General features: G+C 30.9%; 2 protein-coding genes and 3 long non-coding RNA genes across 7 annotated transcripts; 1 reads left to right on the forward strand and 4 right to left on the reverse strand.

Moving 5' to 3' along the window:
• Positions 1-2019: 2019 nt before the first annotated feature.
• On the reverse strand, positions 2020-3533 carry LOC145967823 (uncharacterized). 2 transcript variants are annotated; one of them, XR_014437565.1, is made up of 3 exons: positions 2757-3533; positions 2490-2676; positions 2020-2338 (listed from the first exon to the last, which is right to left on the reverse strand). It is a non-coding gene; the product is annotated as an uncharacterized LOC145967823 (long non-coding RNA). The 2 variants fall into 2 exon arrangements; XR_014437564.1 differs by having other exon boundaries at positions 2490-3533.
• Positions 3534-3648: 115 nt separating this feature from the next.
• On the reverse strand, positions 3649-4837 carry LOC145967826 (small ribosomal subunit protein uS14). The gene is made up of 3 exons (XM_083092819.1): positions 4626-4837; positions 4039-4138; positions 3649-3930 (listed from the first exon to the last, which is right to left on the reverse strand). The coding sequence occupies exons 1-3, from the start codon at positions 4685-4687 to the stop codon at positions 3922-3924; spliced, it is 171 nt and encodes a 56-aa protein (XP_082948945.1). The 5' UTR covers positions 4688-4837; the 3' UTR covers positions 3649-3921.
• A 3943-nt stretch (positions 4838-8780) lies between these two features.
• On the reverse strand, positions 8781-27097 carry LOC145967822 (dual specificity protein phosphatase 3). 2 transcript variants are annotated; one of them, XM_083092817.1, is made up of 5 exons: positions 26961-27097; positions 16479-16524; positions 9474-9661; positions 9166-9389; positions 8781-9081 (listed from the first exon to the last, which is right to left on the reverse strand). In XM_083092817.1, exons 2-5 carry the CDS (start codon positions 16506-16508, stop codon positions 8882-8884), a joined length of 642 nt encoding a protein of 213 aa, XP_082948943.1. In that variant the 5' UTR covers positions 16509-16524; positions 26961-27097; the 3' UTR covers positions 8781-8881. The 2 variants fall into 2 exon arrangements, with proteins under 2 accessions (XP_082948943.1, XP_082948944.1); XM_083092818.1 differs by lacking the exon at positions 26961-27097 and adding an exon at positions 20433-20587.
• Positions 24343-25168, forward strand: LOC145968490 (uncharacterized). Its single transcript, XR_014437746.1, has 3 exons — positions 24343-24357; positions 24705-24884; positions 25016-25168. It is a non-coding gene; the product is annotated as an uncharacterized LOC145968490 (long non-coding RNA).
• On the reverse strand, positions 25429-26303 carry LOC145967825 (uncharacterized). The gene is made up of 3 exons (XR_014437566.1): positions 26277-26303; positions 25713-25892; positions 25429-25581 (listed from the first exon to the last, which is right to left on the reverse strand). It is a non-coding gene; the product is annotated as an uncharacterized LOC145967825 (long non-coding RNA).
• Positions 27098-27143: the final 46 nt, after the last annotated feature.

Genomic DNA, 27143 nt, shown 5'->3' on the forward strand with positions numbered 1-27143 from the left:
ACCAAGGACGTAACGCGGACGTAACAATATACTGGGTGTTAAAAAAGTCTGGACACGGTCGAATATCTCGATAAGGAAGAGTTTTACTAAAAAGTGTTTCAGACAAAAGTTGTATGGCTTCGAGGGAGACATAAGATGGTGCCATTAGTTTGACCTTGAAGAGTCACCTGAAGGTCACGTGAAGGTCACGTCCAACTTTTTAAATGGGACACCCTATATGCTTTTACATATTCTTATAGCTCATCTCGAGAGCTTTCCAAAACACTATAATTAAGTTAGTTTTCATTAAGTACTTTCCGAGTTATGAGGCTTGAAATAATTTCTGAAGAAAAAATATGTAATTTGCAATTAACAATTCCATATTTTTTCTTAAAAACAACTGTATGTTTTCTTTACACCAATTGATTCCTCTCATTATTTTGTACATAAAAGTGTGAAGGTAAGATAATCGAAAAATGAATATTTTACAAGATATTTTACGGTTTATGTAAAATTAAGAAATGATTTCAAGCCTCATAACTCGAAAAGTACTTGAGGGAAAAATATTTTATTATAGTGTTTTGGGAAGCCCTCGAGATAAGCTATAAGAACATGCAATAAAAAATAGAGGGTTCGATTTAAGAAATTGAAGGTGACCTTCATGTGACCTTCAAATAACTCTTCAAAGTCAAATCAATGGTACCATGTTATGTCCCCCTCGAAGCCATATAACTTTTGTCTGAAACACTTTCTAGTAAAACTCTTCCTTATCAAGATATTCGACCGTGTCCAGACTTTTTTAACACCCAGTATATGTTTATACAGGGTGTTTCATTTTAAGTGACGTAACTGAATATCTCTTAAAGTAAAGAAAGATTGGAAAAACTGTTTCCAACAAAAGTTGTTTGACTCGAAGGGGGACATAAGATAATGCCATTAGTTTGACCTTGGATAACTGTTTGAAGGTCACATGAAGATCACCTATAATTTTTTAAACGAAACCTATTTTTTATTACTTATTCTTATAATTTATCTCGAGATCTTTCCAAAACATTATAATAAAGTATTTTTTCATTGAGTACTTTTCGAGTTATGAGGCTTGAAATAATTTCTTAATTTTACATAAACCATAAAATATCTAATAAAATATTTATTTTTTGATTATCTTACCTTAATACTTTTATGCACAAAATAATGTGAGGAATCAATTGGTGTAAAGAAAAAACATACCCATACAGCTCAGAACATTGCAGTAACATTGCGGCAATATTGCAATGTTGCTGCAATGTTACAACAATATTAATAATATTGCTATAATATTCTGTGCTGTATGGATAGTTGTTTTTAAGAAAAAATATGTAATTTGCAATTAACAAATTACATATTTTTTCTTAGAAATCTTACTTAAATTTACAATAATAATAAATTTTCCTAATTTTATAATTACATATAGATTTATAATTATATATTTTGTTTATTATTTTATGTTTTACACCCATATAGCACACAACGATTACATACACATTGTAGCAATCTCACCGCAATGTTGCTCCGATGCAAATTCACTGCAAAATGTTGCTGCACCATTGCTGTCGGATTGCAACAACGTTAAAATGTCCGCTTTTAGGAATATTGCAATGTCAGATTGTAGTAATGTTACGGTGCAACCTGTTTGTAATTAAAATGCGTTTTACTACAAATACAGACCATTTTAAATTTAATAAATAAACTTTGAAAATATAAAAAAAATGTTTAAGAAAGATAGGAAAAAAACATTCACCTTTAAAAAAATTTCACGCCTTTAAAAAAGTTGTCTATTAGTGTTTTTTATTAAATGTTTCTTATTAAATATTTATTTCAATATACATACAATTATTTTACATACCTTCGATATCAGAATATTTTAAAACGTGCAATAAATAAACTATTTCTCATTTATCCATTCAATTGAGGAAAATCTATTTAATATTTTGAATCCCAACGAGGGATCTAGATTATTAAACAAATCATTTGTTTAATAATTTAGTTCCCTTATTAGGATTCAGAATATTAAATAAATGAAGTTAGTTTATTACAAATTAAATAACTGATACAAGACAAGAAATATAATTACTACATTAGTCCTTTATAGATTTTATATCCATTTTAGGTGAAAATTCGAATACGAGTTAGTTAAGTTTGGTGTCGTCACGTAACGGCAAGTAAAAAAACACATGTTATACATTTTCGCTATATTAAAATGTTGCTGTAACATTGCCAAAGTTATACTACAAAATAATGTCTCTGCAATATTTCTGCAGCATTACACTGCAATGTGCAATGTTGTAATATTGCAGCAATGTTGATGCAAGCTTCTGTGCTGTATGGGCAATTACATATTTTCATTTTATAATTACATATTTTGTTTACTTATTTATTTAATTAATTAATTAATTAAATATAATTTTTAATAATTTATTAAAGTAGTTGCTTACGTATTGTATGTTTCGGATATAAATGTACACACATACCCACATGGAACATGACATCCATTGGAGGTCCATATAACCTCCATGTGACCTCTATCTCCATGGTGAATGTTCAATGGATCTCTAATAGAAATCCATATTATCTCCACGGTAGATGTCGTTTGTAAATACATCATGGATGTCCATTAGACGTCGGTTATGGATGTATGATAGATGTGTACACATTTCTCTTAACATAAATAATTTTTATTAATTATTTTTCCTAGTATTGGTAAATATTATTTTTTGTTACTTTATCTTATATCTCACTAATAATTATAGTCAGTGGAAGTAAAATTTCACTGTAAAATCAGTAATCGCGCTAGTTCGTTCGTTTCAGTAATCGCGCTAGTTTGTTAACGCACCGCTATGGTGCGTTATTTTTCTCGTACTTGAGTTTTAGTCATGAGAATTATATAAAGCTTGCAAAAGGCGACAGATAAAATTAAAAGTATTACTTCGATCTAATTTCTGATACAGTTTCAATAGAGGAACTTCAGATATTAAATCGATTTTATAAGTCGGACAAGTAAATGTCCGGCCAATAAACGAAAATGATCCGTTCATTATCTATTTGTTACTCCATATAACGTACATATGACATCCATGAAAGCTCGACAAAATATCTATAATTACTCCATATAACGTATATCTGACATCCATAAGAGCTCCACAAAATATCTATAATTACTCCATATAACGTACATATGACATCCACGAACGCTTCATTCAATATCTATAATTACTCCATATAACGTACATATGACATCTATGAATACGTTTAATGGAGGTATGAAATGCGGAACTGTGGATGTCTAGTAGATGTTTACGGGACGTTTCATGGACATCTAATGGAGGTTTCGAATTTCCATGGTAGACGTCTAGTGGACATCTATTAGAGGTTTTTGTTCCGTGTGAGTATTTCATATATTTTCTAATTAATTTTATTTATTTTATTTTTTTATTAATAAATTTTATTATTTAATATTTAAAAAATTTATTTATTTTATTGTATTTTTTATTTTAACTTATTAATAATTCTTTAATTTAATAATTTATTAATAATTAGATTTTTAGTGGGATGATAAATCAGAAACAACAGGACATAGTCCTAAAGCAAAGAGGAAGAAGATTTTTAGTAAAAATTGTTCAAATAAATGAATAAAAAGTGAAACTGCAATTTTATTCGAATTTATTATTGTAATGTGTTGCGTACGCCGGATTATCTCGACGTCAGGAATCATCGGGAACCGTCGAGAATAAAAAATCTCGATCTGTCCCAAGTCCTGATATTCCCAAAAGATCTCGGTTCCCATCATAGAGGTAGTGGTTTTTATCTTATTCCCACTCTATCCACTTGCAAGTTCGACCGAGACCCATGGTAAAGACTGTCAAGACCGAGCGGGAATAAAACGATATTTGCTCGCCTCTAATTTTAATCCAGCTATAAAACAAAAAGAAAATATTATTTAATTTTATTTCTTCTTGATTTATAATGTATTAAGAATATCAATAAATATTTTATATCATATTACAAATGATAGATACTTACCTTCTTGAAGCCAATATCAGCGGCATATTCTCTGAAGCATTGCCGGCAAATGTTCAGACCATATTTGCGAATAAGTCCATGTCTATTCGCACAGGCACGGCTGTAATAAAAATTAAAATTAATTTCGTTTAGAACAATATATGTATATTCATCTAACATATATTACATATATATAATATTGAAATATTAAATTTATCTATTTACCTGCCTTTTCAAAATCAAAACAAATTAAAATTTAAAAACAGAAAGAGAGGGAAAAAAATAATATAGAAAACTCATGTAAAATAGATATAATACTTAATAAAATAACCTCGATATGGAGTTGACTTCATACGCGATACTTTGGAGGTTAGTATACATATTTATAGACATATTTTTTACAAAAGCAATATTAAATTTAATTAAAACTAATGTAGATATATAAATATATTAAAATTATTTCAGATTTTAATCAGACTATCAAATTTCTCGCTTTAAATCAAATTTTCATGGCTAATATTACATTTTCGTGGTGATCGGTCTGCGACTAATGCACATAAATTCATCGCTAATAAAAGCGTACAAAACGAAAAGAGCATTATACTGACCAAGATCTTGATCCTTGACCGTATTTTCGTGGATGTGAGTACCAAATATTCTGGAAACCCATACTTGCACGTGTATTATTCTTTTTTACACGTCTGAATCTTGTGTGAATAGATCAAGTCGGCGGATGTAAAGCCCCTTGCACAATGCTAGGCAACAGGCGATAGAAATAAGGAATAGAAACTATTCACTAAAGCCCCTTGCACAATGCTAGGCAACAGGCAATAAGAACAGAAATGGTATTTATTCTCTGCTCCTATTGGCGAATATTTTCTGTTCCGCGTATTTATTGGTAAATAATTTTTATTCCTTATTTCTATTGCCTGTTGCCTAGCATTGTGCAAGGGGCTTAATAAATACGCGGAACAGAAAATATTCGCCAATAGGAGCAGAGAATAGATATTATTTCTGTTCTTATTGCCTGTTGCCTAGCATTGTGCAAGGGGCTTAAAGAACAACAGACACTCTCTAAAGCGTCGTCTACAATGAGATTTTAAGGAGACTTAAGGCGTAAGACTTAAGTCTCTTTAAAATCTCATTGTAGACGACGCATAAGGGCCTGAGCAGAATGGCTGCCTTATAATTTTAAGACTATGTTTTATGCCTTAAGTCTTTGTCTTAGGTAACGCACAATACTGTGCGTTATGTCTCGAGTCTTATGTATACGCAAACGTTTATTTCTTACAAATGTTCGCGTATACATAAGACTCGAGACATAACACACAGTATTGTGCGTTACCTAAGACAAAGACCTAAGGCATAAAACATAGTCTTAAAATTATAAGGCAGCCATTCTGCTCAGGCCTTACCGCTCAATGAGTACGTTTACACAGCAACGTTAATCTGGTTTAGTAACAATCGTAGTTATAACTCCCTAAAAGTGATGTTCGTTTATGCGTCGTCTACAATGAGATTTTAAGGAGACTTAAAGCGTAAGATTTAAGAAATTGACCAATCACAGTCGAGTATTCTCTTAATACTTGACTGTGATTGGTCAATTTCTTAAGTCTTACGCCTTAAGTCTCCTTAAAATCTCATTGTAGACGACGCTTAACACGCAAGGATTTATTCGCACATTACATAAAACATAGTCTTAAAATCTTAAGGCAGCCATTCTGCTTAGGCCCTATAAGTGAATCAGTGTATTATCACTGTAATCAGTGCTGTACTTATAACTGCTTGTAATCAGTGAGTATTTACTGTTTTTCAGTGATAATACACTGATTCACGCTAGTGAAAGTAGTATATATACTTATTATCACTGAAAAACAGTAAATACTCACTGATTACAAGCAGTTATAAGTACAGCTGATTACAGTGATAATACACTGATTCACTTTTAGAGAGCAGATTCAATGGAAGAATCAATAAATTTCACCACGCGGCGCTTTCTCAAAACTAAGCTAACCTGAAAATTACGCATTGATCATGTGACACATGTCACGTGTCTACTCTTTTCTTTAATTCGTGTTTAGATGAGTGAGTCCCAAGCAAACACAATACTTATTGGCCAGTTGAAAATAAAAACTTTTGATTGGTCAATCGTGCTGGTTACCCTAGGCACCGATCGATATGAATAGTGTGTCCGGTCGAGAATGTGCGCAATCGGGACCATCCCGTTTAGATATGGTGTTTTTTCGAGCATATATAAATTTTTTTATATATTATTATTTATGTTAATGAAATGTATGGAAAATATATGAAATACTATATATGAAAAATATATGAAACACAAGTGTGCTTAATGTACTTAAATGTATCCCTCGAAAACAAAATTGACATCTTTTTGCATTTTTCGCAAAAAATAGTCGATCATGAAATAAACGGATAGAAAGTTTTAAAATGAATACCCTGTATGGCCATGTCAAAAACATGGTCTTTCAAAATATCGTCAAAAACGAGGTTAAAAACTGTCCACCGCGAGTGCGTTTCTTTTGAAAAAGATTTTTTTCTGTGGGAGCACTTAGAATCCGTTGTTTATGAAACACTAGTGGAAAACGTATATAAACAATTTGCGTCGAAGAATTATATAAAAATGCAGAGCTATTCCTGTAAAAACTTTTCAAAATGTTATTCGTTCAGAATTTAAGAATCATTTATATTATTGTTTAGGAAACAATGTAGAACATTTTGAACATTTGTTATAAATAAATGACCAATAAATAAATTCTATTCCAAAATGTGTTTTTATATGTAAAACTTTTTTGACACTTAAAACTTCCAAGTGCAATTTCTCGAAAAATATTCACTTCAATAAAAAAAAGAAAGAAAGTTGTGCAGAAAATCAAAAGATCTTTAAAATGATATACCACTTGGACTCTATTGCCATTTAAGATTTTTGAAGGTGTTACCCCGATGAAGGGGATGAAAAAATTTCGTATTTAATGTACTTAAGTGTCGCCACCAAAAACAAAATTGACGTCTTTTGATTTTTCGCAAAAAATAGACAATCATGAAATAAACAGGTAAAAAGTTTTAAAACAAACATCCTGTATCAGTGGAAAGTTTTAAAATAAACACCTGTATGTCATGGTGAACTTTTCGTGGAGAACCTTAAAATGCAAGTAAAGACGTTTCAAAATCGAAATTCTTTGTTTGTACTTTCGCGTTTCCGGCGAGTTCGCGCGTGGTTCGCTGAGGTAGCGGTTTACGTGGTTCGCGAACGTTCCATTGTATCGCATTTGAAATAAAAATTATAATTTAATTAATATTAAAATAGAGTTATAGGTCCATATTCTGAATCCTTTTTTATCGATAAAGTCTTTTAGACTATAACAAAGATACAGAAATCAAATTTTTCATTAAGTCGCCATGAGATATACATCATATGGCGTTCCAAACTATCATCAATTTATCCAGAAAAAAGTCGGAATCCAGGATCTGGTGAGCCAATCTCCTAACTATTATTTAAAATATTAAAATTTGATTTCTGTGCAATAATTCTCTGCATCTCTATTTTTTACTTAAACTTGTGAATTTATCAAAATTTATCATATTAGTACCCACACAGCAAGTCGTCTAAAAGTATTATTAAAACTGGACATTTTTTTGTCACAGACATCTTTTACTGACATCGTTAAGTCGACGGAAAGATGACTAAAAGTCGTCTCATGACCCGAATTCAGTGACTTTTTAGTCTTGTCCATATGCATGACTAAAAGATGACTTGATTCATTCTATATAGATTATCGACACTCGGTAGTAGGAATACTTCAATACACGCAATAAATGGGCTATTTCTCCCATTTATCCATCTAATTTCTAATAATCTGTTTAATATTCTGAATCCCAATAAGGAATCCAGATTATTAAATAAATTATTTTAAATTCAATTTGTCAGAAATTAAATTGATAAACAGTAATGTCAGGAAAAGGATGCAGCTCACACGCAACAATCATTCTGCATAGCACATATATGTGGCTCTCTCTGATTGATGCGTGCGAGCAGTATCCTCTTTCTGGCATTACTGCTCGTAAAAGGCAAAAATATGCTTCAGATCTTATATTAATTACTAATTCTTTATATACATTTCGTGATAAATATTAAATACGAGATAAGTTAAGAGTGGCTCGCCGCGTAGCGGCAATCGAAGAAACACGTGCCACATACTATTATGTCTTTTTTATGTCATCTTTTTCGACAAAGCGAAAAGATGTCTTTATAGACATCTTTTCGTTTTGTCGAAAAGATAACTTAAAAAAGACATCTTTTCGTTATCTTTTAGTATAATGTGCTGTGTGGGTATATTGTAATATAATGATTCAAATTATTGGGGAGAATATGCTCATTATATTACGAAATACAGCATTGTAGTATCTGTATCAATTGCGAAAAGTGAATAATATATAATTTCATACATTATTGTGTAATATTCTCTAATGCATAATATTAATGTCACACTGAAGATGGATCGAAATATGATTCAAAACGTTTATATTTAATATATGTATAGTGAAGAGTATTTTAAAATATACTAATAACTAAAAGAGAAAGAACAAGAAATTTTTTCTTTTTTTTTTTGCGCTTTGTTACTCTTACTTGTCAATTTTTAATTGTTGTTTAATACAGTTCTGTATTTTAACCGTAAAATAAAATTTATAAATTTATAATTCGCTACTCTACATTCTCTTATACCCTATGCTTTGTATATGAATGCTTGCCATATATTCATCTTTATTTAAATATCTCATGAAAAATATATAATAATAACAATAATAATGTTATCTTTTGTAACATCGAAATTTTACATATTCAATATCAACGTAAGCGTTGTCTACGCAATCGATTATCCAACTCTGCTAATTGCCGAAGAAAACCATTATTTGGATGAATATCTCGATTTGTGCGAACTAAATGTATAGCATCAGTTGCTAACATATTCTTCTTTATCATTAAATATGCGAGAACACACGTAGCACTACGAGATACACCCTGCATGCAATGTACGAAAGCTTTACCTAAAAAAATGACAGAATTTGTATTTATGTGAATTTATGACACGCATGATTAAACAAGAAAATATGTAAATATAATTTAGTTACCTCCAGTAGATACTGCTTCATCAATAAAATTGGCTGTTATATAAAAGTATTTACTAATATCCACGGAAGGTAAATCTGTAACTTGCAAGCCAAGATATTTTATCGTTGTATCAGCGTAGTAATTATTATCTGTATTTACAAATCCATATCTCCTTCCTTCTGCTGCATTCAATAAATGTGTTATACCTAACATTTTAAGATACTTTTTGTTTTTTGCTGTAGTTCTATATAAGAAAATTATTAAAAAGTTTTTTAAATAATACATACATTACTTTATAATATGCATATATATTTGTTTTTATACTTACCCATCGCCAATATATATTCCAGGATATACTTCATCGCAATCAATGTCTTGCTGAGCACGATAATATTGCAAATTATCAAAATTAGGATCAAATCCAGGTAATGGTTTGAATTCCAACTTTTTTTCAGCTGTTGCCCAAATAGCTAATGTTAATTGACGTTCTGTAGTTTCTCCTCCTGGTAATGGTAGCTGAAAATTTAGAATATATTAAATAAATATAAATTAATAAAAAAACAAATAGAAGAAATTATTATTTTTAAATTTTATTTTTTGTAATGTATTAAATACTACTCAAAAAAAATAGGGAACACTTTTTGTACCCTAAAAATTGGACTATTTTCAAACCGCTGAAAAATCATCGTTGAAAAATCATCGTAGACAAAAAATTAAAAAAGCATTTTGTAGCTTGAAGTTTCAACTTTAACGCGCAGTTGGTGGTTTAAAAAATTTTTTTATCTTCCTTATTCTGCGCTTTAAAAAAGAACACACTGTATAGTTCCTTAAAATTATGTATTTTTAACACGCCGCAACTTAATGAAAAAAATTTTTCTCGAGAAATTCAACTAAAATTTCATAAACTACAACATTTTGTTTATAAAATGCTTTTTTTTTTAAATTTTTCTATGATTTTTTTTTGACCGAGCTACGTGACTTCGAAACCAACATTTTTTTATGAAGAAAATTAAAAAAAAAGCGTTGTTTTTTAAAGCGCAGAATAAGGAAGATAAAAATTTTAAAAACCAACAACTGTGCATTAAAATTTCAAAATGCTTTTTTAATTTTTTGTCTACGATGATTATTCGACAGTTTCAGCGGTTTGAAAATAACCCAATTTTTAGGATTCAAAAAGTGTTCCCTATTTTTCTTTTGAGTAGTGTATATTAATTTTAGAATATATTAAATATATATATATATATATATATATATAAAATTTAGTGGCCTGTTCTTTTTGCGGGTGAGTGTATATATATACACTCACCCGCAAAAAGAACGGGCCACTAAATTTTAATACAATTTTTTCACATTTTCAAATAGCAATAAATCAGCAAATAATCATCGTATCGAGATGAAACAAAACTCAAATTAAAACTTGAACATTTCTCTTAAAAACCAAGAAAACCAAATTTGAATTATAAAAAATGTTTTATAAAGTGGCGGACGTTCAAGATAGCCTTCGAAAAATGGGAAACAAATTTTTTTTTATATATACTATACAGTGATGGGAAAAAGTTCCGGAACGGTTGAATATTTCATAAACTATGCACTTTAGAAAGAAATGTTTCAGACAAAAGTTGTATGGCTTGAAGGGCGCCATAAGATGGCGTAAGATATATATATATATATATATATACAGGGTGACCCATTTTAACTTAGGCAGCCAAATAACTCGAAAAATAAGCAAGATAGAGAAAAATGTTTTAGACAAAAGTTGTATGGTTTCGAGGGGGCCATAAGATGGTATCATTGGTTTGACCTTGAAGAGTCATTTGAAGGTCACGTGAAGGTCACTTCAATTTTTTTAAATGGAATACCCTATATATTTTTGTACATTCTTGTAGCTTATTTCGAGAGCTTTCCAAAACACTATAATTAAGTACCTTTCCGTTAAGTACTTTTTGAGTTATGATGCTTGAAATAATTTCTTAATTTTACATAAACCGTAAAATATCTTGTAAAATATTCATTTTTCGATTATCTTACCTTAATACTTTTATGTACAAAATAATGAGAGGAATCAATTGGTGTAAAGAAAACACATAGTTGTTTTTAAGAAAAAATATGGAATTGTTAATTGCAAATTACATATTTTTTCTTCGAAACAACTATGTGTTTTCTTTACACCAATTGATTCCTCTCATTATTTTGTACATAAAACTATTAAGGTAAGGTAATCGAAAAATGAATATTTTACAAGATATTTTACGGTTTATGTAAAATTAAGAAATTATTTCAAGCTCATAACTCAAAAAGTACTTAACGAAAATGTACTTAATTATAGTGTTTTGGAAAGCTCTCGAGATGAGCTACAAGAATGTACAAAAATATATAGGATGTTCCATTTAAAAAAATTGAAGTGACCTTCACGTGACCTTCAAATGACTCTTCAAGGTCAAACCAATGATACCATCTTATGGCCCCCTCGAAACCATACAACTTTTGTCTAAAACATTTTTCTCTATCTTGCTTATTTTTCGAGTTATTTGGCTGCCTAAGTTAAAATGGGTCACCCTGTATATATATATATATATATATATATATATATATATATATATATATATATATATACACTCACCCGCAAAAAAAACGGGCCACTAAATTTTAATACAATTTTTTCACATTTTCAAATAGCAATAAATCAGCAAATAATCATCGTATCGAGATGAAACAAAACTCAAATTAAAACTTGAACATTTCTCTTAAAAACCAAGAAAACCAAATTTGAATTATAAAAAATGTTTTATAAAGTGGCGGACGTTGAAGATAGCCTTCGAAAAATGGGAAACAAATTTTTTTTTATATATACTATACAGTGATGGGAAAAAGTTCCGGAACGGTTGAATATTTCATAAACTATGCACTTTAGAAAGAAATGTTTCAGACAATAGTTGTATGGCTTGAAGGGCGCCATAAGATGGCGTCATTGGTTTGACCTTGGAAAGTCGTTTGAAGGTCACGTGAAGGTCACCTTCAATTTCTTAAATGGAACCCCCTATTTTTTGTTACTTATTCTTGTAGCTTATCTCGAGAGCTTTCCAAAACACTATAATAAAGTATTTCTTCATTGAGTACTTTTCGAGTTATGAGGCTTGAAATAATTTTTTAATTTTACATAAACCATAAAATATCTAGTAAAATATTCATTTTTCGATTATCTTACCTTAACACTTTTATGTACAAAATAATGAGAGGAATCAATTGGTGTAAAGAAAAAACATAGTTGTTTCGAAGAAAAAATATGTAATTTGCAATTAACAATTACATATTTTTTCTTAAAAATAACTATGTATTTTCTTTACACCAATTGATTCCTCTCATTATTTTGTACATAAAAGTATTAAGGTAAGATAATCGAAAAATGAATATTTTACTAGATATTTTATGGTTTATGTAAAATTAAGAAATTATTTCAAGCCTCATAACTCGAAAAGTGCTCAATGAAGAAATACTTTATTATAGTGTTTTGGAAAGCTCTCGAGATAAGCTACAAGAATAAGTAACAAAAAATAGGGAGTTCCATTTAAGAAATTGAAGGTGACCTTCACGTGACCTTCAAACGACTTTTCAAAGTCAAACCAATGACGCCATCTTATGGCCCCCTTCAAGCCATACAACTTTTGTCTGAAACATTTCTTTCTAAAGTGCATAGTTTATGAAATATTCAACCGTTCTGGAACTTTTCCCATCACTGTATATATATATATATAGTAGTTATGTCCGCGGCGATGACTTTTCGATATATCGAAACGCGTTCAACACAATCGAGCACTCGCGGGCCGTGTAAAATAACTAGATACTTTTGAGAATAATGAGGAACTTTAATGAGAAACACAGAACACATACAAACAACGAATAATAGCAGGAATAAACACAATAACGTATATGTAAACGCTCCGGATAGCTTTATAGCTATTTTTCAACTCCACTATTCTTTTTTTATCAACAATCCCTGACAACCAGATGTTCATCGTTTGCAATGCCGAATTGACCGATAGAGACCCTCTAATAAAAGACTGGCCATCAGGGGACCACTTTTGATTGGTCCGCCATTTTTGTGCAACTCCCGCTCATATTCAAATTTTAATAATCCTATTTTAAATATAAATGATATTTATTAGTAATAAATATTATAATTATTTATAATGTATTTATATATATTATAAATAAATAATCAATACTATTTATATAGATAATATATAAGAAATATTATACATATAAATTATAATAATAAATTTTATTTAAATTAAAATATTAATATTATAAATGATAATAATTATAATGATATAAAATTATAATGATAAATTTTATTTTATTTAAATAGTAAATATGAAAAATTATTTTGACATATATTATTTAGAAAAATTTTTAAAATTAATTTTATATGTTACTAAATCTCAAAGATATAACAGATCTGACAGATCTGAAATCTAGAGTCTCTGTATAGATCCTACCTATATTATATCTATCTCTCTCGCAGGATTTTGCATAAACATGGACGAAACATACTCTTAATATGCTCTCACTCTATCTAATGGCCAGTCTCTTATTAGAAGGTCTTTAGACTTGACGATCACGAACATCAGGGACATAACAATATACATCATTTTATATATATATATATATATATATATATATATATATATACAGGGTGCCCCTGAGCATGTGCTCACGCACTTGTGAGGAGGTAGAGCGCAGTAAATTAAATAAAGAAATCCTATTCCATGTAACGATTTTTGTAATAAAAATAGAAATATTAATTATAATTAATAGAAATATTAATATAATAATTATTGAAAGTTCATCACAGTTACTTTCAAGGTCAATTTTAAGATTGACAGAGGCACTTTCAGAAAAAACGTTTGATACAAAACTCTTATTTTTTCACAATTCGAATCTGTAATAAAAAGTACCATGTTCCCCTAAAAAAATTCAACTTCCGATCCGGATAGCGTATTTCCGGAATCAAAAGTTGAAAATATCATCATTTGATAGAGCGTACCCGATTTACTTAAAAATTGTTCGCGATTTTTGACAAAAGCCATTTATTTTCATTTTAAAAGGAGTGTACGGGTGGTCTGGAACACCCTGTACACACACACACACACACACACACACACACACACGCGCGCGCGCGCGCACACACGCACGCACACACACACACACACACGCACGCACGCACGCACGCACGCACGCACGCACGCACGCACGCACGCACGCACGCACGCACGCACGCACGCACGCACGCACGCACGCACGCACGCACGCACGCACACACACACACACAGACACACACACACAGACACACAGACACACACACACACAGACACACATATTGTTGCGCCCGGGGTGACGACTTCGAGATTTATCGAAGACGCGCACTAAAGAATGGCTGTCGCGGATCGCGTTAAATGAATAAACACTTTTGAGGATAACAAGAAACTTTAATCAAGAAGACAGAACACACACGAACAACAGATTAACACAATGGATAAATAACACAATAACGGCTTGTAAACGAAAACGCGTCCGTATAGCTTGACGGCTATTCTCCGACTCAAAATGACGGCTGCTCCATCAACAATTCCTTGACAACGAGATCTTCTTCCCTTTTTCAAAACAGACTCGACCGCGACTCAAACCAGGGACGTAACACTTGCCCTTCTCTTCGAAAGATTGTCGTCTCGACAATCACAAAATGGCAAGTTTTTTCAGGAATCTGGTTGAATTATAGTTCCCGATGTGTCTCCATGTTCTCCCTAAACTGCTGTTCCAGGTTACCGAACTGCACATCCTCTTGGGACCAAACGACTCCATTGATTCCAAAAATTTCCTTCAAAGACTAAAATCTTCAGGCAAGAGGAGGGGGGTATCTTCCCGTGGACCCTCCGTTCTCTCAAGAGAACTCCTCAGGCCCCTGCCTCGGCATTCGCCCAAAGATCCACGGGAAAACCACGGGTCAAAAACCGTGGGTGAGGCAGCCTTTATCCCTTCTGGTAATCGTCGTCTTTCTCTTTTCTTCGTTGCCAAATTCGGAATTATTACCAAAATTTCTTTCCCTTAAACAACAAAAACAATAAAACGAGTAACAAGCACTAAACTTTTTTTTTCATCCATATCTTTCTTTTCGGGCCTCGGATGTAGAGCCATTACCTAATCAAAATAACTTGGAAGTCCCTCCCAGAATACTTCGAGGATTACTCTACCGATTACAATTCGCTCAAAGAAATAATTGGAACCAACACAACCAATATTAAAACAAACACCGGAAATCACGAATATTGCCATCCAGGCATTCTAATGAAAGAGTTATCCCCTATTCAAAATACATCCAAGCCCGCCTTAATTTTACACCAGTACATTCTTTTTAAAAGAATTTTTTTTAAAGGAAACATTTTTCAACATAACTTTTTTAAAACAAATTACGCGTGCGGATTTGACCGCGTGCGATTTAGCCGCATTTTTTAAATATTGGAGCGACTTAGCTGTTGTGAAGGTTGAGACCGGCTCCCCTGCAGAAGCTACAGCTCCTCATCATGCCGGCGAAGCATTGCGGCGATTTCCTCTTCTCGTCGCGCCTGCTCCTCGCGCATTCGCCGCATCTCGAGCAACACGGTCTGTAAAGCCGTCGACTCCGTCGCTGCCGACTCCGTCGCTGCCGATTCTGTTGCTCTTGATTCCGACGGCGGCTCGGATTGCTCGCGCTTCCTCATCTTCGCAGCTATCGTTGCCATCGCACAAAATCACTACTGTTCGTTTTATCCCGGACGAGCCCCCAAAATGTTGCGCCCGGGGCGACGACTTCGAGATTTATCGAAGACGCGCACTAAAGAACGGCTGTCGCGGATCGCGTTAAATGAATAAACACTTTTGAAGATAACAAGAAACTTTAATCAGGAACACAGAACACACACGAACAACAGATTAACACAACGGATAAATAACACAATAACGGCTCGTAAACGAAAACGCGTCCGTATAGCTTGACGGCTATTCTCCGACTCAAAATGACGGCTGCTCCATCAACAATTCTTTGACCACGAGATCTTCTTCCCTTTTTCAAAACAGACTCGACCGCGACTCAAACCAGGGACGTAACAATATATATATATATATATATATATATATATATATATATATATAATTATACACCAAATATATTTTTAATAAAACCTGAGATAAAATAGACAAATATACTTGTTACTACATTTGCTAAAACATTTTTTATCTGTCAATATTTTTATATTATTGTTTTAAGAAGAATTCATTAAAATATTAAAAAATTTCTTACCCGATTATTATCTTGTATGCGTTGCATCATGTCAATTGGTAAAGTCCTGTATATAACAAAAAGAACAAAGTGTGAGTTATTTTTAAATTATTATATTAATTATATTATTAAATTAAATCTAATACAATTATTTTTAAATTAACATTACAAAAAATTCTAGAGGCAAAAATTAAATAAAACTAGATATGTAAGATAAAAAACGTGCGCCAAGTACATAAAAAAATATGAAATCAATGTAATTAATCACGTAAATGATATCATGTCCTATCAATACTTAGAAATGTTTAATTTAATCATATTTGTCGCTGATCAAGCGAAAGAAAAAATTTCTATCCTTAATGTGGGTCGCATGTGATTATATAAAAATACGTGCACATGATATATGAGTATCAGTATGTATGCATGTATTTCTCTCTTTCTATCTGTCATTCAACGACATTATTTATTAAAATTTTATATGATATTAGATGTAAGTTTTTATTTACGTTTAAATAAAATAATAATAACAAATATAAAACTTGTGACCTACTTCCTTATCATATTTGCATTTTCGAATAAAGCAGTTTAATCGATTCGAGATTCTTCTGAAGAATAAAATGGCTGTAATTATTCAATGATGCTTTCGAATCGGTTAATCTGCTTTATTCGACAACACTAGTAAATATATATATACATTATTATGCTAAGAAAAAGACGTTAAAATATCGTATTTTGTGACGTCAAAATGCGGTACATATGACGTCAAGAATCTGTGACATTAGACCGTCACTTTTACGTCAACTCGTGACGTCAAGAATAGTCAGTAAATGATCAATTTGAAACGTCAAAATGACGTGTGCTTGCTACCTGGGGGGGTGTCCCCCCTCTAAATTCAGTGTTCAAAATTGATACAGCGGCTTTAGGACATGAAAACAAGTCGAAAATGTTAATAAACATGTTTGAATTCGAACGGTTTTGGAGTTATAAGGTAATAAAGTTGCTTTCTTAAGACAATATAAATTGAAATAAATGTTATTTAATGTTCTTTATTTTGTTTAAAACTTTACAACAGATGCTCAAAAATTCTTCCGTCTTCCGACTTCGATATACTTTCTAGCACGAATTAATAAATGTTTCAAGCATTTTGGAAAATATTTGGAGTTCTGTTGCGTCCGCAGAACGATATATATCGAACGCGCGCGACACAACTGATCGGCACACGCTCACACTCGTAAATAATAACACGTTTTACAGAACACAAGAACCTTAATAAACCACGAGTAACATACAAGAACTCAGAGTAATCGGAAAACGGAACACAAATTGACGCGCATCCGTACAGCTTGACAGTTGGACTCAGGCTCTCTGACAGTCATTGTTAATAACATCTTGACAACGCGCGCGGAGACGATCTTCTTCCGTCGACGTACTTCTCGCGGACGGAATACAATGGGTGGCAAATACATTCGCAGGGACGGACCGCGCAACAATGCCCCCGTTTTCCAAGATTGTCGTCCCGACAATCACAAATTGCACTTTCAATATCTTGAGTCTTCTTGCTCTAATTCGGTTCCTATCAGAAGTACCGAGCGACTCACTGCAGATCTAAGGCATGTCGACTCCAGAGAATTAGTCGTGTCTTCTTGCTCTAATCTGAGCTGCTGCAGAGTACTGAGCGGCACGCTCTAATCTCAATTGACTTCCATTATTTTCCTTCAAATCTCCATTTCTCGGTCGATATTTTTACAAATGATATCGCAGCATTAAAAGTGTATCGAAGTCGATGGAAGAATTTTTAAGCATCTTTTGTAAAACTCTAAACAAAATAAAGAATATTGAACAACATTTATTTCAATTTATATTGTCTTAAGAAAGCAACTTTATTACTTTATAATTCCAAAACCGTTCGAATTCGGACAGGTTTATTAACATTTTCGATTTATTTTCATGTTCTGAAGCCGTTGTATCAATTTTAGCACAGAATTCAGGAACACCCTTTATATATATATATATATATATACACACACACACACACACACACACATATACGTGTGATATAAAGACGAGGGGAGGGGCTCCGCTCCTCCCCACCTGTGCTCATGTCACAAACATTTAAATATTTACAATCATGAAACGCCATAAGATAGCTAATTATATTTTTTCAAGTAAACCGTTCGCCTCTGTAACATATCCAAGCAAACGATGTGCAACATAACGATGTGTATTTTTATGTGTCCAAATGAATGTTTTGCTGTGTCCAAAAGCTACTGTGTTCAAAATTATTGTGTCCAAATCCATTGTGTCAAATTGAACCATGTGCAAAGTTGTATCTATTTGCAACGTGTCCAATTGTACTGTGTCCAAGTGCACTGTATATATATATATATATATATATATATATATATATATATATATATATATATATATATATATATATATATGAACACATATTTTATTAAAATTAATAACTTATTTATTCTTTTTAAACTTGAATGACTTTTAATAACTTTATTAAATTTCAACGAGTTTATTTTAACAATTGTTATCAAAATGAAATGTGAATTAAAAGGTACAACATTCTTTAATGAAAAGATAAAATTGATCTTTATATTTTACACATAACTTTTTTAACGTATAACTTAAGTAATTTTAAGTTATTTTGCCATATAGGGAAAATGTAGTTTATTAATTACAAATTATTGTTCTCTTTTGTCACAAGATGAATTTCACAATATATGACAAATAATAAAGTCATTCAAATTTAGAAAAGTATAAGTTATTAATATACAAAACATATTTTCTTGAAAAAAGAATTCGATAAAATTTTGATAAAAATACATTTTCTAAATTTATTTTTATATAAATAATTACTTCTATTTCTATTAGTTTTACTATTATTTCCATTATTTTCTATAATTGTCTAACATAAATTAAATATTGCATTAAAAAAAACATATCAAAATTGAATAAAATACTACGTTTATTAATAAATGTTTGGAATATAGATTGTCTATCAAATTATGATAAAAATGTATGTGTGTGATGCTTTTATATAAACTCCTTAGAAGTCAAAAAGATCAAGTTAATTTTTATATATTTATTAATTTTAGTATCGGAATAATGTTCACATGTTTTTTAGTAGTAAAATTAAATAGAAACAAATGTTAATTTTAGATAAAAAAACAAAATTAAACAGTTTAGCTCCTAAAAAGTTCAAATATATGACAAAGTTTGGCAAGTTAATTCCCATTCGATATTGTAACGAAAATAATGAACCATAAAAATTGACACATTTTGAAAATAGAAAATTTTATTGAGAATAGTTATATAAGTATATTCGGTAATAACTTATTTATTATTAGATCTCTGTGTAAAGACAATGATAGATGACAGATTTTACGTAAGAAAAGTCTTATCTACAACTATACAAACATTATTCATAATTGTGGCTATGTTCCAGAATTCATTGACAATATTGCCAGCATCTGTATTATTCAATACACACACACACACACACACACACACACACACACACACACACACACACACACACACACACACACACACACACACACACACACACACACACACACACACACACACACACACACACACACACACACACACACACACACACACACACACACCCCCACACCCACACCCATAATTGATAATATTCGACATAAAAGATATAAATTTTAATTATTAAAATTTTGTTTCAATTTCTAATTTTTACACACTGAGTGAACATTTTAATCAAAATTTGAAGTAAAAGGCCTCCTCTATTTTAAACATTTATCCACATACATTACTTATATTTTCTCTTCATGTATATGAAGGTTATATTTATATCATAGCTATGAATATATATAAATATATATTATAAGAGATATTTTCTAATCTAAAACTAACATTTGTTACAAGTATCGAATCTCGATAAATCAGTTTTTTACCGTTATTGTATAGAAAGCTTACCAACAAGAAAAGTAATACAAAGTGACACAGTATTCGATACAGTATTTTCCTACAATGACACGAAACGACGCAAATGTACACAATTTAGAAGCTGAGTCGAGACTGGTCGAGACTTGTGTGTCGAATACATGGCTACCAACTGTTTGAAAAATATGAGAAATGCTTTGTAAAAATTATAGATCGATATTCATAATTCGTTCTTATTTCAAGACTGTTTTAAGTGAAGTCTTGAGGTGCTAATATATAATAAATTGGTTTATATTATGCTAAGATTGTACTTAAGACGATCTTAAATATAAGAACTGAACTATGGCCGGTATTCATAGTCCGTTCTTATATTTAAGATCGTCTTAAGAACCCATTCAACCAATCAAATAGCTGCAATGCGGTCATTGATTGGTTGAATGGGTTCTTAAGACGATCTTAAATATAAGAACGGACTATGAATACCGGCCTATGAATACCATATAATAGACTATAAGTCTGTTCTTTATAGCTGAACTGGCTGCACTAGTTCAGAGGTTATCTTTTTCCTCCTAATGTAGAGTAAAAAAGATATCCTCTGAACTAGTGCAGCTCAGTGCAACTAACTAGTTCAGCTATAAAGAACAGACTTTATGTTTCAAAATTCACTAATAATGAAAATTTATAGGTTCACGTTACGCGTATATTATAAATTTTTAATACTATCAGTGAATTTCGGAATACAGTTATAATATATTTAAATCTCGAATGTGTTAAAGAGTGGAGAGCGAGGTACATATAAAAAAAGGACGCATTCTATTCCATGATCCTTACGTTCTCTCTCGCTCGGCATAGCGCTCTTTCTCTCTCTCTCTCTCTCTCTCTCTCTCTCTCTCTCTCTCTCTCTCTCTCTCTCTCTCTCTCTACACACACACACACACACACACACACACACACACACACACACACACACACACACACACACACACACACACACACACACACACACACACACACACACACACACACACACACACACACACACACACACACACATATATATATATATATATATATATATATATATATATATACAGGGTTTGTCAAAAGTGTGGAAACCCCTAAATATCTCACAAACGGTGCATTTTAGAAAAAAATGTTTCAGGCAAAAGTTGTTTGGTTTCAAAGGGGCCATAAGACGGTACCATTGGTTTGACCTTGAAGAGTCATTTGAAGGTCACGTGAAGGTCACTTCAATTTTTTTAAATGGAACACCCTATATATTTTTGCACAGTCTTGTAGCTTATCTCTCAGAGCTTTCCAAAACACTATAATTAAGTACCTTTTCGTTAAGTACTTTTTGAGTTATGAGGCTTGAAATAATTTCTTAATTTTACATAAACCGTAAAATATCTTGTAAAATATTCATTTTTCGATTATCTTACCTTAATACTTTTATGTACAAAATAATGAGAGGAATCAATTGGTGTAAAGAAAACACATAGTTGTTTTTAAGAAAAAATATGGAATTGTTAATTGCAAATTACATATTTTTTCTTCCAAACAACTATGTGTTTTCTTTACACCAATTGATTCCTCTCATTATTTTGTACGTAAAAGTATTAAGGTAAGATAATCGAAAAATGAATATTTTACAAGATATTTTATGGTTTATGTAAAATTAAGAAATTATTTCAAGCCTCATAACTCAAAAAGTACTTAACGAAAAGGTACTTAATTATAGTGTTTTGGAAAGCTCTCGAGATAAGCTACAAGACTGTGCAAAAATATATAGGGTGTTCCATTTAAAAAAATTGAAGTGACCTTCACGTGACCTTCAAATGACTCTTCAAGGTCAAACCAATGGTACCGTCTTATGGCCCCTTTGAAACCAAACAACTTTTGCCTGAAACATTTTTTTCTAAAATGCACCGTTTGTGAGATATTTTGGGGTTTCCACACTTTTGACAAAAACCCTGTATATATACAGGGTGAGCCATTTTAATTAACGCACGCAATTATTTCGGAAACAAAGCATTTTAGAGAAAAATGTTTCAGACAAAAGTTGTTTGGTTTCGAGGGGGCCATAAGATGGTATCATTGGTTTGACCTTGAAGAGTTATTTGAAGGTCACATGAAGGTCACCTTCAATTTCTTAAATGGATCCTACTATTTGTCATTGCATATTCTTGTAGCTTATCTCGAGAGCTTTCCAAAACACTATAATTAAGTACCTTTTCGTTAAGTACTTTTTGAGTTATGAGGCTTGAAATAATTTCTTAATTTTACATAAACCGTAAAAAATCTTGTAAAATATTCATTTTTCGATTATCTTATCTTAATACTTTTATGTACAAAATAATGAGAGGAATCAATTGGTGTAAAGAAAATACATAGTTGTTTTTAAGAAAAAATATGGAATTGTTAATTGCAAATTATATATTTTTTCTTCAAAACAACTATGTGTTTACTTCACACCAGTTGATTCCTCTCATTATTTTGTACGTAAAAGTATTAAGGTAAGATAATCGAAAAATGAATATTTTACAAGATATTTTACGGTTTATGTAAAATTAAGAAATTATTTCAAGCCTCATAACTCAAAAAGTACTTAACGAAAAGGTACTTAATTATAGTGTTTTGGAAAGCTCTCGACATAAGCTACAAGAATATGCAATGACAAATAGTAGGTTCCATTTAAGAAATTGAAGGTGACCTTCATGTGACCTTCAAATAACTCTTCAAGGTCAAACCAATGATACCATCTTATGGCACCCTCGAAACCATAAAACTTTTTTCTGAAACATTTTTCTCTAAAATGCTTTGTTTCCGAAATAATTGCGTGCGTTAATTAAAATGGCTCACCCTGTATATATAGATAGATAGATAGATAGATAGATAGATAGATAGATAGATAGATAGATAGAATAGAATATATATATATATATATATATATATATATATATATATATATATTCTATTCCATGATCCTTACGTTCTCTCTCTCTCTCTCTCTCTCTCTCTCTCTCTCTCTCTCTCTCTCTCTCTCTCTCTCTCTCTCTCTCTATATATATATATATATATATATATATATATATATATATATATATATATATATAGAGAGAGAGAGAGAGAGAGAGAGAGAGAGAGAGAGAGAGAGAGAGAGGATCGCAAATTCGTCATTTCTCATTTATATTAAAATTTATTTGATATACGTAAGCACCTTGCTATACAGCACTGGTGCTACCGACATTTTGTGCACATAGCATGGAACAGAACCAGAAATTGTGCACCTTATATGTTACCCTCTGAGAACATTCGTGCATCTTAGCTTCGTAGTTCCGGTGCACGTTTTTAAGGTCCACAGAGAGCGTATCGCTTTCAGGGATCACCTAAAAGCGGGCCATGACACCTCTCAGTCTTCTCTCTGCTAATAGAATTCGTATTAATTTAGCCGGAAATTTTTCAGCCAACCAAAAATCTCCTTATGGAATCGTTTGTATTTCGTATGAAGATGTTTAAAGTGTGATTAAAAACGTTTGTGAGTAATTAGAATAATTATAAAAAATTAATCATTTTTACAGTATGTAGTTAGCCAACATAACTAAATATTAAAACTTCTCCTTATGAATCGTTTGTATTTCGTATGAAGAGTTTTGAAGTATAATTAAAAAGGTTTGTGAGTCATTCGTTTAATTTTAATTAAATTTGTTTATATTGTGAAGTTAGCCGGAAGCTATATAAAATGGACGCCATCCTGCGATTGGTCGATATGCTTATGGTAAATACTAAAATTTTCTCATGTGTACTGACTTTAAGTGTAAGCAAAACGAGCAAATTGATCTCTTTTGTAACTTTTAATCCATGACTAATTTATTATTAATTCCGCATAATCGCATAATATATCATGGATCGTGGATAAGCGTAGATAATTGAAATATGTTTTTCTACCAATAAATAAGTAAATCTTTTATAATTGTTTTATAATGTAGTCATCATTCAGAAAATAATCACAATTTGTGATTATGTATTTAATTGTTATTTTATATTCGCTTTCAAATAATAAACTATATAATAATAAAATTTATATAAAAAGATGGTAATATATGTAATCCAATTAATTATAATTGACAAAATAATTTCTTGTGAAAAAATAAAAGTAAAAAATATAGAAGAATTTTTTTTATAGCTTGTATAAAAAATCAGTTTTATGCTAAGTATATTATAATTTTCTGGACTGTAGTAATATTTAATATATAATTTTTGCTATATAAATATATATTTCTGATATAAAATCTATTTCTACAGATAGTAAGATCGGCTTATGTCACAGAATATCGGAAGGCTTACATCAAAATGCGAGAGAGAGGAGATGGCATATATCAATATGAATCCATTGCTGATGTTGTAAGAGCAAAAATAGATATCTCTGTAGATTTTATTATTTTTGCATCCGAAAACTTGAAAGTTGCCCATGCCTTATCGGAAGTAAGTCTTCTTTTGTATTTTCAAATATATATAAGCGCACATTTTTAGCATATTCTTTTATGTTATCATTTTTTTTGTTAATTATTATTGATTATTATTGATTACTTTGTTAATTATTGTCAATTTTTCAGATAGAAGCTAATATAGCCATAATAGATGAATACTACATAATATCTGGTGCAACTTGTTGTAGTAAATTGTAATGGAATCCGTAATGTTATGGGATTGATTCATAAATCAAAAGCACTTTGTCACAAATACAATATTCGTTTTCTCTCTGCCAATGTTTTCGTCAGAATTTTTATGTATATTATCGATCAAAACTTTTCATCACAATCATTTCATTCAAGCATTACCTGGACATGAAAAACAGAAATGTAATATTTTATTGTAGTATTTATATATATATATACATATGTAATATTAATACAATACTACAATAAAATATTACATTTCTGTTTTTCATGTCCAGGTAATGCTTGAGTGAAATGATTGTGATGAAAAGTTTTGATCGATAATATACATAAAAATTCTGACGAAAACATTGGCAGAGAGAAAACGAATATTGTATTTGTGACAAAGTGCTTTTGATTTATGAATCAATCCCATAACATTACGGATTCCATTACAATTTACTACAACAAGTTGCACCAGATATTATGTAGTATTCATCTATTATGGCTATATTAGCTTCTATCTGAAAAATTGACAATAATTAACAAAGTAATCAATAATAATCAATAATAATTAACAAAAAAAATGATAACATAAAAGAATATGCTAAAAATGTGCGCTTATATATATTTGAAAATACAAAAGAAGACTTACTTCCGATAAGGCATGGGCAACTTTCAAGTTTTCGGATGCAAAAATAATAAAATCTACAGAGATATCTATTTTTGCTCTTACAACATCAGCAATGGATTCATATTGATATATGCCATCTCCTCTCTCTCGCATTTTGATGTAAGCCTTCCGATATTCTGTGACATAAGCCGATCTTACTATCTGTAGAAATAGATTTTATATCAGAAATATATATTTATATAGCAAAAATTATATATTAAATATTACTACAGTCCAGAAAATTATAATATACTTAGCATAAAACTGATTTTTTATACAAGCTATAAAAAAAATTCTTCTATATTTTTTACTTTTATTTTTTCACAAGAAATTATTTTGTCAATTATAATTAATTGGATTACATATATTACCATCTTTTTATATAAATTTTATTATTATATAGTTTATTATTTGAAAGCGAATATAAAATAACAATTAAATACATAATCACAAATTGTGATTATTTTCTGAATGATGACTACATTATAAAACAATTATAAAAGATTTACTTATTTATTGGTAGAAAAACGTATTTCAATTATTTACGATTATCCACGATCCATGATATATTATGCGATTATGCGGAATTAATAATAAATTAGTCATGGATTAAAAGTTACAAAAGAGATCAATTTGCTCGTTTTGCTTACATTTAAAGTCAGTACACATGAGAAAATTTTAGTATTTACCATAAGCAAATCGACCAATTACAGGATGGCGTCCATTTTATATAGCTTCCGGCTAACTTCACAATATAAAAAAATTTAATTAAAATTAAACGAATGACTCACAAACCTTTTTAATTATACTTCAAAACTCTTCATACGAAATACAAACGATTCATAAGGAGAATTTTTAATATTTAGTTATGTTGGCTAACTACATACTGTAAAAATGATTAATTTTTTATAATTATTCTAATTACTCACAAACGTTTTTAATCACACTTCAAACATCTTCATACGAAATACAAACGATTCCATAAGGAGATTTTTGGTTGGCTGAAAAATTTCCGGCTAACTTAATACGAATGCTAATAGATGTACGAATTTCGGCTTCACTCTATCAAGCCTAGTTCGGTCTCCTGGTTTCTAGTCTTCATAGTTCCAATTTTGAAAATGGGTGCGAGGGGCGTATCAAGCAGTTAAGTGAAACGGTAACAGACAAAAGGCTCAGGGTCTCTCTGTTATATACATCATTGGTCTAGTTTCCACCAAAACATTAACTCACGGTGCGGCGTAGAACCAAATTATTGGGAGTCAGGTTATTAAAGACCTCCTATTAACTGTCGTTCGATGCCGGGTGGATTGATACATTCAGTTTGTCTTTATAAAAATATATTTTACAACAAAGGAATTTACAACTATGGTTTCAGTCTTTGGTAACTAACGTCCGCTTCGGACGACGAGACAC

Source organism: Camponotus vicinus, unplaced genomic scaffold (genome assembly GCF_025532165.1).
Source record: "Camponotus vicinus isolate PSW18456_S1 unplaced genomic scaffold, iyCamVici1.0 SCAF_3, whole genome shotgun sequence".
Lineage (NCBI taxonomy): Eukaryota > Metazoa > Arthropoda > Insecta > Hymenoptera > Formicidae > Camponotus > Camponotus vicinus.